Source organism: Saccoglossus kowalevskii, chromosome 14, assembly GCF_978046115.1.
Source record: "Saccoglossus kowalevskii chromosome 14, keSacKowa6.1, whole genome shotgun sequence".
NCBI classification, from domain to species: Eukaryota; Metazoa; Hemichordata; class Enteropneusta; family Harrimaniidae; genus Saccoglossus; species Saccoglossus kowalevskii.
This window is the reverse complement of record NC_140654.1, coordinates 28,252,867-28,270,114: the sequence shown is the minus strand read 5'-3', so window position 1 is coordinate 28,270,114 and position 17,248 is coordinate 28,252,867. Positions and strand designations below refer to the sequence as shown.

The window sequence follows — 17,248 nt, the reverse complement described above, 5'->3', positions numbered from 1 at the left end:
TTTGCAATTTGTGTTGTGAGCAGACATTTAGCCAGCCACAATGTCTACCTGTCATTTCAGACAGGTTCTCCACAACAGGTACAAAATTTCATTTGACTGGCTAAATTTCTACAAATTTGTCCAATTTTGATTAAAAATTACCTTCAATTACAAAATAATCATTAATAATCAACAAAAAATTGATAGTATTCTATTAGAACAGACTAGGGACTGTTATTTTTCATTTTGATAAAGTTTTTAGACAGGCACTTTCTATTCTCTGGCCATAACCCCGGCTGTGACTATCAACACATCAACCACAGCAAATGAAAAGTACAGTTCGATACTACTATAATAGAAGCTTAACAGACAAAAGTTGCTCGGTACGATTTCACCTCAATAATAGTAAAGAACCATATTGATTATCACGCATTAATGATCAAACTGAAAAAAACGATTAATCTATGGAACTAGAAACGAAGATAACATACTCTACAATAAACGGAAGTTATCTGCAGTTTTCTCATCGATTGCACAAATTTATTTTTTTCATGCTTTGTTAGATTTTATAGAATATTTATGAGTTTATCTGATCACATTATTAGGACTGAAAATTAAAATAATGTATTAGCTTTAGATGACTAGGGAATTCCACGAATTAAATTTGACACTAACACATTATAATCGGGTTTCAGACATAGGTGGAAATCAGCTCCATCTAGTAAGCACTTACAGTCAATACAGATAAACTAGTGGCCATAAGATGGTGTACATTCCATATTATATTGTGCGTGTATTGTACGTAATGTGAGACAAAAATACCCATAATGCAATTTGCATGTAAGTTTCATGAGCGTGCCAATCAAATTTGTTCAGATCGATGACATCACAGGATGCTATCAATTGCATAGAAAAGAAACAAGTCTTATCAAGATTATATAAATATTAATGTGTGTGTTTATAATCAAATTTTTAACCATAAATGTATTTTTACTAATTATTTTCTTCAAAACTTTTCTCCACTATTAGTAAATATAAATAATTACAATATATTGTATACTGGATCATTAAAATATGACAGTTTGACCATAGACACACCTCCCTCATTTACATACATAAAACACATGGACTAGATCAAATACAGTACAAGGTAACTTCAAAATTTGCCCAATTTATATTTTGCACAGTGTGCAGAAGTACATGTATCTATGATCTACTGGGTATCAATCTTAGAACATGTGCAATAACGATTAGTCGGAGTTGGACTTAGTTGCTAAGATACCAGGATGTAATTTTCTTGAGTTTGTTACCCAAATTGAAATTGACATCTATTTCAAAAAAAGGTTCGTAAAATTCATCCCTGAAATTAATCCAGTAAAGTAATTCTGTTAAAAATAGGTACAGATAATCCTCTTTTCAATTAAGGTTGAAAACAAACCCGAGGTGGCCATGTGGTGCCTTGACAGTATAGTTAACAGACAAGACGTATGTCAGCGTTATGAATTATTTATTTCATGCGGATAATTTAACATTGAAAATAATTAGCTGTCACATTCAATACAATTTAATTCAAGTTTTAAAAAGGCGGAATATTATATAAACAACAGATGTAGTATATAACACAAAGTACAATAAATATTGAATAAATATGGACATAATTTATCAATATTTAATAACAAAATAGAAAGCAGCACAATAATTCATTCATGCACATTTTGTACATCACCCGTAACAAGTAAGGCTGAACTAAAGCTGTAGTAATACAAGCCTTAACTGGGTGTTTTGTTTTGTTTTTTCTTTATAACAAACATGATAATTTAGAACAGATAACAACTTAGCACACATTTATAATAAATATCATAATGTAATCTTAAGATTATTAGTATATTTAAAAAAAATTTAGTATAGTATATTTAATAAAATATACATAAAGTACATGTAGGTAGCCATAAGGTGATTGTTTTCACAATAGTCATTTCCAAACAAGCTATTCAAAACAATATTTGCTCTTAGACTAATAGTAATACATATTTTTAAGCATTTTGTTAGCTGAGAGTGATACATTGCATAATTTATTATGGAATTGAACTATTTCAAGAGACAAATATAATAATTTTTGGAGCAAGGCAGGCAGACTAATAGCTACAATAATTTGGGAGCTAGGCAGGCTAATAGCTACAATAATTTGGGAGCTAGGCAGGCTAATAGCTACAATAATTTGGGAGCCAGGCAGGCAGGCTAATAGCTACAATAATTTAAGAGCTAGGCAGACAGGCTAATAGCTACAATAATTTGGGAGCCAGGCAGACAGGCCAATAGCTACAATAATTTAGGAGCTAGGCAGACAGGCTAATAGCTACAATAATTTGGGAGCCAGGCAGACAGGCTAATAGCTACAATAATTTGGGAGCTAGGCAGACAGGCCAATAGCTACAATAATTTGGGAGCCAGGCAGACAGGCTGATAGCTACAATAAATTAGGAGCTAGGCAGACAGGCCAATAGCTACAATAATTTGGGAGCCAGGCAGACAGGCTAATAGCTACAATAATTTGGGAGCTAGGCAGACAGGCCAATAGCTACCATAATTTGGGAGCCAGGCAGACAGGCTAATAGCTACAATAAATTAGGAGCTAGGCAGACAGGCCAATACCTACAATAATTTGGGAGCCAGGCAGACAGGCTAATAGCTACAATAAATTAGGAGCCAGGCAGACAGGCTAATAGCTACAATAATTTGGCAGCCAGGTAGGCAGGCTAATAGCTACAATAATTTGGGAGCCAGGCAGACAGGCCAATAGCTACAATAATTTGGGAGCCAGGCAGACAGGCTAATAGCTACAATAATTTGGGAGCTAGGCAGACAGGCTAATAGCTACAATAATTTGGGAGCTAGGCAGACAGGCCAATAGCTACAATAATTTGGGAGCCAGGCAGACAGGCTAATAGCTACAATAAATTAGGAGCTAGGCAGACAGGCTGATAGCTACAATAATTTGGGAGCCAGGCAGACAGGCCAATAGCTACAATAAATTAGGAGCTAGGCAGACAGGCTGATAGCTACAATAATTTGGGAGCCAGGCAGACAGGCCAATAGCTACAATAATTTGGGAGCCAGGCAGACAGGCCAATAGCTACAATAATTTGGGAGCCAGGCAGACAGGCTAATAGCTACAATAAATTAGGAGCTAGGCAGACAGGCCAATAGCTACAATAATTTGGGAGCCAGGCAGACAGGCTAATAGCTACAATAATTTGGGAGCTAGGCAGACAGACCAATAGCTACAATAATTTGGGAGCCAGGCAGACAGGCTAATAGCTACAATAAATTAGGAGCTAGGCAGACAGGCCAATAGCTACAATAATTTGGGAGCTAGGCAGACAGGCCAATAGCTACAATAATTTGGGAGCCAGGCAGACAGGCTAATAGCTACAATAATTTGGGAGCCAGGTAGGCAGGCTAATAGCTACAATAATTTGGGAGCCAGGCAGACAGGCCAATAGCTACAATAATTTGGGAGCCAGGCAGACAGGCTAATAGCTACAATAAATTAGGAGCCAGGCAGACAGGCTAATAGCTACAATAATTTGGCAGCCAGGTAGGCAGGCTAATAGCTACAATAATTTGGGAGCCAGGCAGACAGGCCAATAGCTACAATAATTTGGGAGCCAAGCAGACAGGCTAATAGCTACAATAATTTGGGAGCTAGGCAGACAGGCCAATAGCTACAATAATTTGGGAGCCAGGCAGACAGGCTAATAGCTACAATAATTTGGGAGCTAGGCAGACAGGCCAATAGCTACAATAATTTGGGAACCAGGCAGACAGGCTAATAGCTACAATAATTTGGGAGCTAGGCAGACAGGCCAATAGCTACAATAATTTGGGAGCCAGGCAGACAGGCTAATAGCTACAATAATTTGGAAGCTAGGCAGACAGGCCAATAGCTACAATAATTTGGGAGCCAGGCAGACAGGCTAATAGCTACAATAAATTAGGAGCTAGGCAGACAGGCTAATAGCTACAATAATTTGGGAGCTAGGCAGACAGGCTAATAGCTACAATAATTTGGGAGCCAGGCAGACAGGCTAATAGCTACAATAAATTAGGAGCCAGGTAGGCAGGCTAATAGCTACAATAATTTAGGAGCCAGGCAGACAGGCTAATAGCTACAATAATTTGGGAGCTAGGCAAGAAAGCTCATTAGATATAGAAATGTTTAAGCAATGCAGGCAGGCAGAAAGGCTCATAGGTATAAAAATTATGAAGCTAGACAGGCAGGTAAATTCCAGTCCAAATTGTGGAGATAAATATATTATTATTTTAATAATATTATTTTAATTTTATAAATGGGTAGATACTACAAAAACAAAATTTTGGTATCATCATTATCAATAATTTCAACTTATTCTTTGTACTGGTAGTACTTGCACATCTCTGTAGATCTCTGTACAATTTAGATATAACATAGTTTTTAAAACAAGCTAAGCTAAATTTAAGCCAGCTGAAAGCTAGCTACTACCATCGAGAAGTAAATCAAATGATCCGGATAAAGGTTCTTCAAACATTTTGCTCAGCAAAGTCATGAGAAAATATTGCATTTCATCCTGTTACTTGTGATTGGTTAGCTGTCAATCACCTTAATACGCTAAAGATGCGCAGCGCTAAAGATGCGCAGCGCTAGAGTGATGGGTAGTGGCCTATATCAGTCCCTCTGTCTTACAACCTTAGCTTGGAATGTTTTAGGTATTTCGCAAACGCATTGCAGCATTTGATTAAATCATTAAGCCAGAGTGACTGTTGACAGTCTAGTACAATGTGAGACAGATAACAATTCTGTAGAACACAATACTACATGTATATCACATGAAGGCTACCAGATGTTGTCTGAGCATATGGCTGACAACTGCAGAACTAGTGAGTATCCAAATTATTTTTTCTCTGCAAAATTATCATTGAGTCATGTAAGTCAAACAAGCAACCTGTCGGATGATATACATTGTAGTTAGACAGTTGAAAATAGCATTTTTTACCAAAGATATTCACAAAAATTAAAAAATTAAACTTGGCGTCACAAGGTGTTTTCATATTATAAAAGCAATTGGGCTAGCCAATTTTAGAAAAGTTGAAAACATCATTTTTCACCAAAAATATTTACTAAAATTGTCCTTGCAATTTGCATCAAATATCATAGTAATGTTTTGATTATTACAGTATATAACTTATTTTTGGAAAAATTAAATGAGTTTAGTCTATGAGATTCAAAGTGTTATAAACCCGGACTACACAGTTTGCAACACCAAAAGAATCTAATTTCTGAACTCATTTATACATGTAAATATTTAAAATAATAGTATACACATGTGATTGGGTAAGTATAAGTACTGTCTCCAGTACTCTATTAAAAAGAAATGACTAGGCTCATAGAATCCAAGAAAATCTGCATATTTTAATGTTTTTGAAATTGAATACACATGCATGTTATATTATTCTGTCGTTAAGTCATGCAGACTGCTGATAGGAGTTTGTGTGCTCATTTAAATATTCACTTCATTCAAATTAGGTGATTATTACAGTTACTGATATTATACTACTTTTACATATAAATAACAAATATTAATTTTAATTCACTGTGATTTCACAATATCAGCATGGATTGGTGATATAATAATTCAATTTTTTTTAAATTTATATTTCTAAAAAAAGTCTTATCCATTATGGTTTAGTGTTGCCCAATATACATTACATGTTGTAGTACATAAGAGCAGACAAGCCTGTAAGCATGACGGAAATGTTTTCTAATTAATTTAACATTTGCTAAATGTCACTGGGGACTTCAATGATTGTCAGGATACAGGTACAGTAAACAAGTAGTGTAGTTGTGTCATTTAAGTAGACTGGAGTAGAGGGATAAATTTATTCTCAATAAGATCGCAAAACTTGAAATTCAGGTCATAGGATGCTATATCTTACATACATGTACTGTGGTATAAAACAGTCAGATAATTGCTTTGCAAAGGACAATCGCTGCAGGATTCCTTGTGAAATGTATGTGTGAAATCAAATGTAAAAACAAGCAAAATGTCATTCATCCTAATGGCACAAATCATCGGAAGGGATTCAACACGAAAGTATTTCGTGGTATGTCCACGTTTAATAATGTGCTTTACATATTTGATGATTATCATCATAAAGTAAGAGTACCTCAAAAAGATGTTCCCACCTGAAAGATTATCATTTTAACATTGAACCATAAAAAATAAATTCAAGTTCAAAATCAAATCATTTGATTTTTGCGTTTAACGTATTATGCAAGATTTCACAGTAAACAGAAAATTACATAATTGTAATCAGTCTAGATAAAGAGGTAAATACTATTTTGGGCCTAGATAATGAGTGTCATAAGAATATTAAAGTTCAAGCCCAAATATTAGATGTTCAAGTTTCAAGATCATTCGTTTATAAGTTAATTTATAAGGTCTGATGCATCATGAAATATTACACATGGTATGAATATTCGTGAATTTCTGGACATATCTGAGGATTTGATCTTGTTGAATCTTGAATTACTGCAGCCTGCACAAAACATTGTGTATCTACGTGATATGGAAAACAATGCAAATTCAAAGCTGAAGCAACTACCAACATTTAGATATGTGCTTAAAATTATTGATAATGTAATATTTTGACCATAGACATACCTAGACCATTTACATAGTGCAGTTTAGTAATTGAGAAAAGAATGCTTACCCATGCAGCCAAAACTTACAATTTATAAACAATGTTTGCTAAATGAGATTGAAGATGAATTACAGTTTTTACTACTTTGTTGTAAATACTAATTAGACCATTACAAAATCCTGACAGATATTGCATTCCCTAATAAAATCACCACTACAATCCAGAAACTTGTATATCTACTTGAAAATAGAGATGAGAAAATGATCGAAAGCATTGGAAAAACAGATGATTCACAATACAAAACAAAATGAAGTTGTACAATTTTTCTTTTGATGATACTTGTATTATTTATATATTTATTGCCAACAACTGATAGAAATGTTCTTTTTCCAAAGATGCAATAAAATATTACTATTAGCACATGCACTTTTAATAGAGAAAATACAGGAGTACCTATTACCCATAATTCATGCAAATTTAAACAATTGCAAATACTTCAAATAGTACTTCCAAGGCCCCAGTGACGTCTTAAGAATGAGTCTACATGTACATGTACATACTGGGAATTGGTTGGTGAGAATCAACATGTGTATTTACTGTTTTCATAAGGTGTTGAAAGGAAGGTACATAGAGAGCGGTGAAAAGAACATTTCCAACAATATATCATATACAATGATTCTATTTTTAATACCGATAGTTTGCATTCACTTACGTAGAACATGTATATTGCATATTAAGAGTACATGTAATATCAACAGTATAGTAGATATAAAAAAAGATCCATGTAAGGGTGCATATAAGGCTTCCATAGCCACACATTGTGTTATGCTATGAACATCCTATTCAAACCATGTGAAGCTACCCGGTAACTCATTTTGCAAGAGTCATGCAATGACTTATCCTGATCAATAGCATCTGCTGTGCACATGTTTAATAGTGCATGTGGAAATGGAAGATGTCATGGACATGGTATATTCAGTATACAATCTTTTTTTTATCCACAATTATTTTGGAATTTTTAAACGGCAAGCAAGAATATTTTGTAGTGGATACAACGCAAGACTTCTTTTTTATAAAAATTAGCATATTTGGAGGTAGATAATCACCGAGCAAAGAAGTTACTTTACAGTTTTGAATAATGATGGACAGATTAATATGTAAGTTAATTGTACAACCAAAAATGTGTTCACTTATTGGAATGGTAATTGCATTATATTATAACTAAAAGAAACATTTATTAGTTCTATTCAGAAAGATGACAACTAATTTTTCGTTAAGCACTTAATATTTATCAATTTGCAAATGAAAAGGAATAATTTACATTTATAAGAAAAACATTAATTAAAGCATGAGTCATTGTACGTTATAATGTACCATTATATCGAATGAACACAACAGTCGTACAAAACATTGACTGTTTACACAAGAGTTTACGCATCACTATAAGAATGGACATCGTGGCTATAATATACTTATGGGATATCAATTTTATAAAATTTTGTTAAATTATTTGTTGTGATTGATTAACCACATAGGAATGATCTCAGAACAAAAATGTACCATATAGTATATTAAAATAAAGCATTGAGCCACAGCATTTTTAATAATTGGTAACGTTGACCATTTACAATATTACTGTATTAGTGCTTTTTCTATAGAAGCATATTGACTGTATACTAAATCATTAAAACATTAAATTTTACTTTTTCGATCATAAAATCTCTGTAATTTACATAAGTGCATGTATTGATCAGCCAATCAATAAAATTGAAAAACCTGCGAGTTTATATAATCTTAGACTAATTAAAAAAAAGGGTTGTGAATGACGTACATGTATGTGTAGTAAATGTATCTTTTGTCATCATATCAGATGACGTGGGTACCACATGTACTTTTTAGATCTTAGGTGAACTGCTGATGACGCAAGTCTTACTGTAATATCAGTCGTCTGTTCTTTCTTTCATTCCTAGGTCACTGATGGCATTACAGAGACTTGCAAATATCAGGACAGCTTGGGTGAAACTTGTAGTACAGTTTTTTGAGAAAAAAATTCTCGTAAATAAATTTTTAGCAAAAATAAAGTATTTCACAGTTTAATGTCAGTGTTTAAGCCAAACTTAAAATTCTGTTATTGGTTACATAAAATATTTTGGCCTCAATATGGTGAAAGGCATGGTCCAATAAAAATGATCTGATTTTTAATTTACATATCAAAAATGATGATATGATGGAAAAAATTGCATTTAGTATTTTGTTGTGATTTTGTTGCAACACAAAAACTAGTCTATAAGTTGTAGTAGTAATAGAACTAGTAGTTCAGAATATATTTCAACATCATATCCAAATTGATCACCTTTTTTCTCTTTGTTTCAAATGCAGAAGACTACTCATATATTTTGAGAAAGTTGGTAATAAATCACATTGTAAAATTATGTAAAATTATAGCGCTATTGTCCTATGGAACCATTTTAGGGCATTCTTTTGTGTGATACAGTGTACATTCTGAAAAAACTGGTCTTAATATTTTTCAAAAATCGTTATTTTTAGAACAATTTCATAGACACTTTTTAAAACCCAGATTTTTTTAATTAATAGAGTACTAAATCATTCACAATATATCATTTTTTTAGCCTTTGACACCAGTCTACAATCTGAATATGACATATAACAACCTATGGCGAAAACATTATAAGACTGCCAAAATGGCAACAAACAACTAAAATACAACAATCATATTAAGACCCCAACTTTTTTAAAATCAAAAATCTCATATTACCTTTGAGTAGAATTGATTGCAAATTAAATAAATTCAGGGTATTTTAATTTCCTCCAGAACAGAAAAGGAAACTGGGTAGACCCAAAACAACTTGGTGATGCATTGTTGAGAAGGAAGAAACATGGGCAGCAGCGGCTGATAGGAAGAGTGGAGACGTTCGGTAGAGGCTCTTTGTGCCACTAGGCATGTGGAGGATAGATAGATAGATTTTCATTTTTGAGTAGACTTCTACCTTTAACTACATGTCAGTGGGATGTCATTCAAAACTACATAATTCTCCTTGGAAGGAACTAGCTACTTTCTTGCTCGGTAATGCAGTGTCCTCACCAGGAACTAAATATATGTGGGTTGGATTGCTCCATCAGTTTATAAATTACAAGACAATTACCCATCCATGTGAAACTAGACAGAAATGAAGTATTTTGTTCTCCTTATAGTGGAGACTCAAATATTTATTGTTTTATTCTACAACTATAAATCGTCACTTGTATTTTCTTACATTTTTGTGAGACAATTTGTCTCGGAGTAAAAAACTAAACCACTAGGTAAATGTTTCACATCTCATGTTTGATGTGAACACTAGTAATTCACAGATCGGAGTGAAATACGATAATCGACATCTCTGAGTAATCATTGTTATCCCTAATTGATAGTTACTAGTAATTTCAGATTAACATTGGGAGTGAAAAGAAACAAATTAAAGCTTAAAACTTGAACAATTTCAGCCAAAAGAATTTTTCCCTTAAAAATGAGAGAAACATTAGCCATTGCATTGGTCTTTTCACCACCAGACTTCCTTGCTCAAACTTCTTGACTCTTTTTTTTTTGATATTCATCAATATTTTTGGAAATGAACCCTTATTTTGGAGCCAACAGACAATATTTGAGTCAATTTTCAGTTTTTACTCAAAGAATTTGGCTATTTTTGTCCTAATCTTCTGAAGGAAAGTACAGACTATAAATGGGACTAATTTGTCATGAAAACTGGTGTTGAAAAGGTTAACCTCTTCACAAACTTATATGTACTTTTTTTCTTATATTCTTTAATAATTCAGGAAATGATCCATAATTTTGGAGCCAACAGGCAAAATCTGAGTCAATTTTCAGTTCTTACTCAAAATTTTTTACAGTAAACGAGACTACTTTGTGAATTTGTGATGAAAAGAGATAACTGGTGGTAAAAAGGTTAATGAGGTAGGACAACACCCTCTGAAAAGATCATTATAAAAGTACATCACAATAGGAGATGTATAATTAACAAATACAAAATTCTCATAATATTCCAATTGTTTACATGTACAATGGTGGTTGCCATGACAACAAATGCAAAATGTCAAAAGACTAAGTTGAAATTATTTAGTAGCATACATGTAGATAATGATGGAGAATTTAATCATAAAAATTGGTGTGAAAATGATGGTAAAATACACATGTTGTCTTATTTCATATCTACCAGTACTCTAACACACTGGTCATAGCGCACAATAAAATATTAAAAATATCGCAGCAGACTTTCAAGATCAAGCCTGAAAATATGTGTCATAATTTTAATTTCTCATAATAAATTTATCAGTTTAATTACAACTCTATAATTGGCTCACAAAATAATAAATAAGTTGTAACTGTTTATGAAACCAATATTTAGGCTTCTCAGAAGTGTCCAGAGGGAGCTAAGAGACGAGAATCGGGAAACATGCTTAATTTTCATTATTGGCAGACGACAGTTGATCACTGCGCTACTGCTTGTGAGTAAACATGCATCCCTGAGCAGAATTGTACATTTACATGTCTTACTCTTTACACAGTATACGTCTTTAATGCATAAATATTCACTCAGGACACTGTACAAGTATTTACAGTATTTTCTTTACGTGTAGCAAATTTGAATGTCAATGTCAAATTTTGTCACAAAATAAAAAAAAAAATGAGACAATTTTTTTTTTTTTTTTTTATTTTTTTAATTTTTGGAACATCGAGTCAATTTGGTTCAAAATTAATGAATAATTTACAGAAAAATACATATACCCGGTAAATGTACAAAATGTTACAGACAAATTATGGCAGGTAAATGTGTAGTACTCAAAGGGTTGGGCTCGCATGATTTGAAGATTTAATTTAGTGACCCTGTTTCACTTGTCAGGGAAAATAACAAAATTAAACTGATTTACAGTATACTACAATAATTTCTGTGTTTAACCCCCCAGAATTTGTAGATTACTTCTGTGAAACTTTCACCTTTTATTATATTTAAAGCAAACATGTGTCAGTATAATTTATTTGCACATCCTGCCAAACCAAACATTCTAAACGAGTGAATACAGACAACATTCAAATATCAAAGGAACTATCAAAACATGTTATTTATAATTTTGTTTATTTTTTTGCAAGCATATCAGTCAGGCTCAGTCTTTAGTGAAGATATCGCAGCAAAATGTTACTTAATTTAAACATTTAAAGACAAATAAATCTTGTTTCATGCAACATTGGTAAAAAACACATCTATATTTGGTTATTAACATGCAAGTCATGTACATATTTAGGTATGCACATATGTCACACAAGTATCTATTATATCATATATTTCATTCATTATATCACACAAATATCTATTATGTCACATATTTCATTCATTATATCACACAATTATCTATTATATCACATATTTCATTAATTATATCACACAAATATCTATTATGTCACATATTTCATTCATTATATCACAAAAATATCTATTATGTCACATATTTCATTCATTATATCACAAAAATATCTATTATGTCACATATTTCATTCATTATATCACAAAGATCTATTATATCACACATTTCATTCATTATATCACATATTTCATTCATTATATCACAAAAATATCTATTATGTCACATATTTCATTCATTATATCACACAACTATCTATTATATCACATATTTCATTCATTACATCACAAAAATATCTATTATGTCACATATTTCATTCATTATATTACACAAATATCTATTATACCACATATTTCATTCATTATATCACAAAAATATCTATTATACAACATGTTTCATTCATTATATCACACAATATTTATTATACAACATGTTTCATTCATTATATCACACAATATCTATTATATCACATATTTCATTCATTATATTGCACAAATATCTATTATGTCACATATTTCATTCATTAAATTACACAAATATTTATTATACAACACATTTCATTCATTATATCACAAAGATCTATTATATCACATATTTCATTCATTATATCACACAAAGATCTATTATATCACATATTTCATTCATTATATCACACACAGATCTATTATATCACATATTTCATTCATTATATCACAAAATATCTATTATGTCACATATTTCATTCATTATATTACACAAATATTTATTATACAACACATTTCATTCATTATATCACAAAATATCTATTATGTCACATATTTCATTCATTATATTACACAATAGATATTATATCACAAAAATATCTATTATGTCACATGTTTCATTCATTATATCTCCCAAATATCTATTATATCACCCAAATATCCATTATATTACACATTTGATTCATTATATCATCCAAATATTCATTATACTACAAATATCATTCATTATATCACACATTTCATTCATTATATCACACAAATATCCATTATGTTACAGATTTATGTAACATATCATTTCTTATATAAAAATTAACTATATTTTAGTCAACTAAAATCTGCACAAATAATATTTTGTGATAGGACATAAAGCGTATAAGAACTCGTGAGCTTTGGAATAACTTTTAAAATGAAGCTGGTTTAATATAATAGGAATAAACCACTGCTGTAGTTGGGTATACCATGAGATATTTCACAATTCACAACATCCGTAAACCACAGTAAGATGTGAATTCTGCTATATCTTGTGGTATACCTGACTGATTATAGCACACAAATCATTATTACAGTAAATTGAAGAACTCTGCACAACTTGGTTTTATCTATGCTTGTTAGGTAGAAAAAATAATATGTTGTTTGATCTCACCCATAATTATTTCCTCTCCAAAAAATCATAAACTTTCTTTAAGAAAAAATAAAAAAACAGGAAAGCATGCAAAATCAAAAATCTATAAATAGAAATCATGCAAGGGCTAACGATATAACTCAACGTGATGTGCATGACAATAGTGACCAGACTGCATGGCATGTACACATACAATTCAGTGTAACCTACCACATTTTAAGCTGCATACTAATGGAACCATACAGTTTTGTTTGTTTGGTCTTATCACAAGCTTATCGTTATCCATGGATAACTCTTGTCTTTATGCAAATTTAAGTAAAGATTAGAATGAATTCCACTGTATAAGCAGAATAACCTTTTCTACAAAATGTACGGTACTGCAATTATATGGGCTAAGCTGCCAATCTCAGGCAGTCTACTTATAACGTGTTATAGAGAATTCCAAAAAAAAAAATCTGTGCATCTATTTTTATACTATTCTTTAATAAGTACTATAACTACGGGATCAGCTATATAGAACAAAGTAATCAATAAATTGTGATAGATTTTAGTTTTAAATTTTGGTATAGATTCAATGAACAAAGAAAAATATTCACTGGGTTTTATTTTAGCGGGTTTGATGTACTAAAGAAAAATGGTTTATGAAGGAAACTATACATTTTATTATTAGGTTTGCACATTAACATTTAATTTAAAATAAAAAAAACAAACTATGCCAATTGTTAAGCACTATACAGTACTGCAAACAGACCTCAGTTACATCTTCATTGCTATCAATTTTTATCGTGAAATTAAGATGGTTCACAGTATATAGGACACAGGTGCATCTCTTGGTAATGTGAAAAATATGGTCATCACAAACCAAATTATACAATCCTACTCAAAGATATCAATCTGAGATACCATCATAGTCCAGTCCTACATTTTATAATTTGTCATATCTATCAATCTAGGTTTTAATTTGTATTGTTTAAAAATATGTCACTCAATTTAGGTAGATATCCTTTCTGTACAGAAAGCAAGTTTCATATTTAAAATGTTTCATATGTATTGATTTTAATTTCAACAATACAAAAGAAATGAATAAAAATAATTGTACATGAATTAAACTTCAGGTAAAAATAGTTTTAAATATTTCTAATATAAAAAAATATATGTGATTCTGATTATAGCCCAATAGCTGAAAATGTGTATGTCACATGATTTTGACAGAATTTAGAAAAAACAACAGGAAATTTCATGGAAGATCAAAATGATGCCATGTTTTATGATAATTTTAAAATAAATACATGTATACTCAGCAGCAGCAGCAGCAGATCCATGTTTTGAAACTAAATCTTCAAAATTTTTCCAATTTTTTCCAAAATTGTTGAAAAAGAAAACTATCTAGTAGAAAGTTATGCTCATCTGATCATAAATTACAAAAGAATTTTAGAAAAATTTATAAAAATATTCAAAATTGTACTATAATTTTAGTGCAGAAAATGATTGCATCAAAGGGTTTAGACAGGAAATATACATGTAGATTGGACTTCTGCAACATTATGAATTATTAAAGATGTTAAAACCAGATTTCTAATCTTGGGCAGTAAGCATACGTCATATCCCAAAGCACAATACATAAAAACTAAATAAAGTATGTTTTAATGTTTTGTTTTTTCCATAATTTTCCATAGTTGCTTTGTTAGTTTTGGTTTGAATAGACACAATCCATCTTATAATGGTCTTGTTCAAAATCTTTGGAAATAATTGTGAAAATTTACTCGTCTTTTGTAAAAGTCGACATCATTACTTTCACATTTTGTATTTCTTTTCATCATATTTATCTTTTCTAGTGTTAGTGTTAGTAAAATAAACAAATACTGTTATACATGTTCATACTTAAACCTTTAGTTCCCTGTGGCCAGTGTAAACAACACTCATGTTTTATCAGTCTCTGCCAATGTGCACTCTGTGATTTGATTATTTTCTGGAAATCTGTCAAAAATGATCATCCATCTTGCTTTTGAAAACTTTTGCCAAATACGATAATTTGACTAAAATGTGTTTTAGCTCGGGACAATTGTAAAGATCACAACAAGACTAAGTTGTAAAACTAAAAAAGCATCACTATTTTTTTACATTTCCCAGAATTCCTACAACTACATGTTTGCTTTCAAATTAATATTCAAGGTCCTGGTAGGTTAATAATAATAACATCCAGTGAATAGGTTAATAATTCCTATTATCTTATCACTTTCAATGGACCTCAGTTTTTTTAATTTGTGTTAAATAATATATTATTTACAATTTCGTTTTAAACAATTAAAATAAACAGTACACCATTTTAATTTCATAATGAATAAATTTTAGTGAAATTTTGGAAAAATCAGGAAATTGTGTTAGTAGTGTATGTTGAAAAACCATGAAAAAGTGACTTTTTCTTCCTGATGTCGTCAAATATTAAGCTGTGGAAATATAACTATTAACAATACACAGTAATAATCATTAATTGTATTTTAATTTCACTATTTTGTTCATATTCCCTTTTAATTTTTACCGGGTAATTAAATTCATAAATTTTCTGGTAAACTATTGAGTTATATCATAATTTTTACATATATGTAGATTTAATTTAGCAGATTTCGACTATCAGTAAAATCAGCGAAATTACAAATGCATTTACAGTATTCAAATAACAAGGAAAACCATTACCAGAAAATTATTCATATAATTTGCATATTTTAGACATTTGCATAGTAGTCACATTAACTATGAAAAATGCTAATTAGTAAACTAAAATATCAAATCTGATAGACAGTGTGGGAAATTTGAGATTTATTTTACAGTAATATGCTTTTAATTTATGATGCCCCTGACAATTGATTGCAATATCACACACGAATATAAAGACGAAGGTTAAACATGCAAATCTTAATCCAGCTTAACCCAATCCACCAGACCAGTTTTTTTATTTACGATAATAATTCATTTGTGACAAAATATTATATTAAGTGTAGATTGTACATGTCATTATGATTTTTATTTACTCATTTTCTGATATAATTTCAAATTTCAGTTCCATATGTATCCCTTGAATTTGTATCACATTACCACTTCCATTTTTTTTTACTAACAAAAACAGAGATCATGGTCACTGCCGCGCGTACGTCACCACATCATTGTCAAAATATTAAATCATTTTTATATTACGGTGTCCGTAAAGTAACAATAATTGGAAATTCGATTTCTGATCATTTTGCATGCAAATAGCGATCAACGATCTTTACAATCATACAATAAAAATCTGCTTCCGCGAGCTCAGCTGTGATTCAATGCATTCACTCGGAAAGGAACACATAGAGCAAAAAGATGCACTGGCTACTTACCGTGTAAACGCGAAGTACAACGCTGTAAGTACGGCAATTGATAGAAGAGTAATCGTGTGCGGTTTATAGCAAAATTCTAATGTTATATCATTCACCTGCTGCTCATTTATCAGAGAAAAATGATCACTGAGTTCCGAGGCCGTTCTCTTATGTCCCTTCCTGGCCATTTTCCCTTTCTGTTTCATTTGAACCGGTTCAGAATAAGAGCGCCCCTGGATGATTGTAAAAATACCTAATTCCATGAGCTCCATCCCATTTTCAAATTCTGCATTCCAAATTTTATTTTTGAGTATCAAACTTCACAGCTACCATTTTCTTATGACTCGAGTGCATATTTGCTCATTTGCAGGATGTTTTAATTCGTTAATTGATCACCGGCTAAACAATCGTACCATATTGATAAAAATGGCTGCGTTGAGGGG

General features: G+C 31.3%; 1 protein-coding gene across 1 annotated transcript in view; it reads right to left on the bottom strand.

The window, feature by feature from the left end:
- The window catches only part of LOC102801541 (phosphatidylserine synthase 1-like), a 58,005-nt gene extending 40,767 nt beyond the window's left edge, over nucleotides 1-17,238 (bottom strand). Inside the window, exon 1 of the mRNA XM_085508096.1 lies at nucleotides 16,827-17,238. Coding sequence (XP_085364222.1) covers nucleotides 16,827-17,077 — 251 coding nt within the window. The 5' untranslated portion in view covers nucleotides 17,078-17,238. The remainder of the gene's footprint in view (nucleotides 1-16,826) is intronic.
- Between the last annotated feature and the right edge of the window lie 10 nt (nucleotides 17,239-17,248).